The sequence below is a fragment of the Lactuca sativa genome, chromosome 3, assembly GCF_002870075.4.
Source record: "Lactuca sativa cultivar Salinas chromosome 3, Lsat_Salinas_v11, whole genome shotgun sequence".
NCBI lineage: Eukaryota > Viridiplantae > Streptophyta > Magnoliopsida > Asterales > Asteraceae > Lactuca > Lactuca sativa.
In genome coordinates this window covers 32,904,866-32,908,189 of record NC_056625.2, presented here as the reverse complement: position 1 = coordinate 32,908,189, position 3,324 = coordinate 32,904,866, and the positions used below count along the sequence as shown (strand labels likewise).

The 3,324-nt window shown below is 36.9% G+C and overlaps 1 protein-coding gene across 1 annotated transcript; it reads left to right on the top strand.

The window, feature by feature from the left end:
* The first annotated feature begins 2,030 nt into the window (after window positions 1–2,030).
* Window positions 2,031–2,570, top strand: LOC111917164 (protein FERTILITY RESTORER RF2, mitochondrial). The gene has a single exon (XM_023912816.1). It carries the CDS (start codon window positions 2,031–2,033, stop codon window positions 2,568–2,570), a length of 540 nt encoding a protein of 179 aa, XP_023768584.1.
* Window positions 2,571–3,324: the final 754 nt, after the last annotated feature.

Here is a 3,324-nt window from a genome sequence, read left to right as displayed (position 1 = left end):
TGATTAATGTATTTCTTAATCATTAAAAATAATAAGTAAAAAGTTATAAAAAAGATAGGTTAGGGTCATATTGTCATTTCATGCTTGTAGGATGAAGGGCGCAACTTAAAACAAAGACAAAACTTCAAAAATGGTCACTATGGTTTTTGAAAATATCAAGTTTAGTCCCTAAGTTCAAAAAACCTCACAGATGGTCGCTGTGGTTTCAAAACTTTTAACAAATGGTCCTTTTCGCTAACGCCGTTAACTTTTGGCAGTTAAGTGAAGGACATTTATGTATTTTCACTACCATAGGGACCATTTATGAAGTTTTGTCTTATTTTAAAAATAATACTAATAATAATAATAATTTAATATTAACTCTCTCTCTCTCTCTCTCAACAAAAGTCAAACCCCCAACAAATTGTTCTTCAACCTAAGGAAGAACGATTTATCATGGTTTAATACATGCTTTCTAACCAGACTACAATCACCAAAATCAGATTACAGTTACCATAGAGATCAAATTATAGTTTTTTCTAAGCATGAGATATTAAACCTAAAAGCAATAAAGTGGGTTCAATCGAAGAGCGTGAAAAAGAATCGAAGTGTCAATGCCCTACATATCCTGAAGAAGATTCCAAGTGTCGATTCCCTAGGTGGGATGACAATCACGTCCGGTGAAGCTCCGATTCAGGTGAACCGGCTCCAAAGGTTGTTATCGAAGAACGGGATGGAGTATTCTCCTTGAAATATGCTAGATTCCAAGAGGAGAGAGTGTCACACGGAGCAATAATTGGGCAAGTTTACTTGATCCATTGGCATCGATTTCACACTACACCTGGTGGAAGCATTAAAGAAATTAAACACATATCAAATCCGGGTAGGCGCACTCCTCTGTTTCTCATAGCCCCTTTATCTCCTTTCGCCATGGATCTGCCTTCACCCCTCTTGTACCATCGTTCTACATTTCCTCTTCTTCACTTCACACTAGCAACACCACCTAGCACCGAACCTTAGCAAAAATCAACAAAACAAATAGATGAACTGAAAATTTGAAATCCTTAAATTAAGGTTCCTTTACTCCAAATCAATTAAATAATTCATGATTCGATCTGAAAACACAATTCATACTAGAGATTTTAGAAAAGGAAAAACGAGAATCAATATAAACCCGTGGATTTGTCTAGGCATAGATGGGTTGTACCAAGTTGTCATTCTCCTAATGTGCTTCCGATTGTATATACACTGTTGAAGGATGGAGATTTTTGTTTGAGTAATTGGTTGGGTTGTGGGTTTGATGATGGTGGTGGGATCGATTTCTTCACCAAAGAATAGACATAGCAAAAAAAGTATTTGGGACCAGTTCGCTCTTATTGGTTGGAGAGAGAGAGAGAGAGAGAGAGAGAGAGAGAGAGAGAGAGAGAGAGAGAGAGAGAGAGAGAGAGAGAGTTAATATTGAATAATTATTATTTTTCTTTTTAAAAAAAAAAATAAGACAAAACTTCATAAATGGTCCCTGTGGTAATGAAAAAACAGAAATGCCCTTCACTTAACGGCCAAAAGCTAACGGCAATAGCGAAAATGACAATTTGTTAAAAATTTTGAAACTATGGAGACCATCTGTGAGGTTTTTTGAACTTAAGAACTAAATTTGATATTTTCAAAAACTGTAGAAACCATTTTAAAGTTTTGTCTAAAACAAATGAAGCACCATCCGAATTAATTTTTAAAAAGGAAAACTAAATGAAACATTTTTACTCTATAATTTCCCAAGAAACAAAGGTTAAAAAAGACAAAGGCTAAAAAGAGGGAAGGGTAATAAAGTCAACAGTCAAGCATCCCCTTTTCGGAACAGTTAAAACGATTAAGGTTAAGATAGTCAAACATCCCCGTTCGGATCTGATTCGAATGGTCAGTACTCATAGTTAACAATTTGACTCGACGATCACGCCACCGATTGGAATATCTTGGCGATTTCCCCTATACCCTTGACACTCATCGATCGATAATAATAATCTCGAGACACCACCAAAATCTCTCAAAAACCAATGGAGATTTCGTTAATTTCTGATACCCTGACAGCAATCGCCACCAAATATGGTCATGGACTAGGGCTTTCCAATTTCATCACGGATCGCAACTGTTCTTCGTACGATCAACAACTCCAAACCTACGCCCTAATGGTCGCGATCGATGCCATAGCTCCGCCGTCTGTTAAACCTAGAGTAGCACCTAAGAAACTGGCTAGAAAACGTTGCCGCGTCAAAAGAAGCTCGAAAATCGACGGGGGTGGCCCCTACGTCGATGAAGACGGAGGAGGGTTCTTTGATGGTGGCGATGGTCCGTTTGGTGGCGGCGGCGGCGGCGGTGGAGGCAGTGGTGGTAATTTCGATGGGTTTAACTGGGACGAATCGTTGCCGGCATCGCCATCGGATCCGGCCTTTGATTTTATATATGAAATGCTTTGCTGGATCGTTTTTTCGAATTGCTTGCACTTTGCCTTCAAGAAGGTCATCAGGATCTTGGCTGATGGAGTTGCTGATTCTGAAAGAGAGAAGGTTCCTTTGAGGTTTACTCCAATATGCTAATCTGGTTCTTTACACAATCTGTTTCACTCCTGAATGAAATAACCTATTCTTTTTTACTAGAAATTGGTTATGATGGTTCCGATGTAAATCATGTATATAATCTGCTTGTTTATGTTTAGCATTTCATGTTCTTTGGCAGTGTATATAGTAAAAAAGAACATTGTTGGCTGCATTATCTTCCTGCTATTGTTCTTTCCCCAATCCCAAATTTGCTTCTAATCTAATAAAAATGAACCTTCTGTGTATTATCTATATCTTCTCTTTCTTTGAAAAATGTTTATGTTTAAGATTTTGTGTTCTTGATAAGGATCTTCTACAAATTTGCTCCAAAAAAAATACATTTATTCAAGCTTATGATCTTGTAGGAGTACTACTGTACAGGGTTGATACATTTATCCGTCTACTCTTTCTTTGAAAAGTGATCTTCCCAGAAGTAGCAAGGGGCTGATTAATAGTTGCCCATTGAGTGATATCTAATGACATTGAATTAGAAGTTCTGAGTGAGTCTGCGTCTGAACCCTTTAACTGAAACTATATGGTCTGATTACATAGCTGTCTGCTATGCTAAAATGATAAAAATAATCATTTTACCCTTTGTTTAAAATTATAATATATACCAAAAACCATCAATGTTGGTTCATTAAGACAACCATGTTTCTTTATGAGTTAAACATGCATCATAAACATTCAAAAAAACTATCCAATCTTTCGGTTTAACCGGAAACAAAGTGCACTTGTAGTAAAACAAAAACAA

What these genes read in the sequence shown, in the direction of transcription:
- LOC111917164 (XM_023912816.1), top strand. Translation starts at nt 2,031, where the DNA reads ATGGAGATTTCGTTAATTTCTGATACCCTGACAGCAATCGCCACCAAA.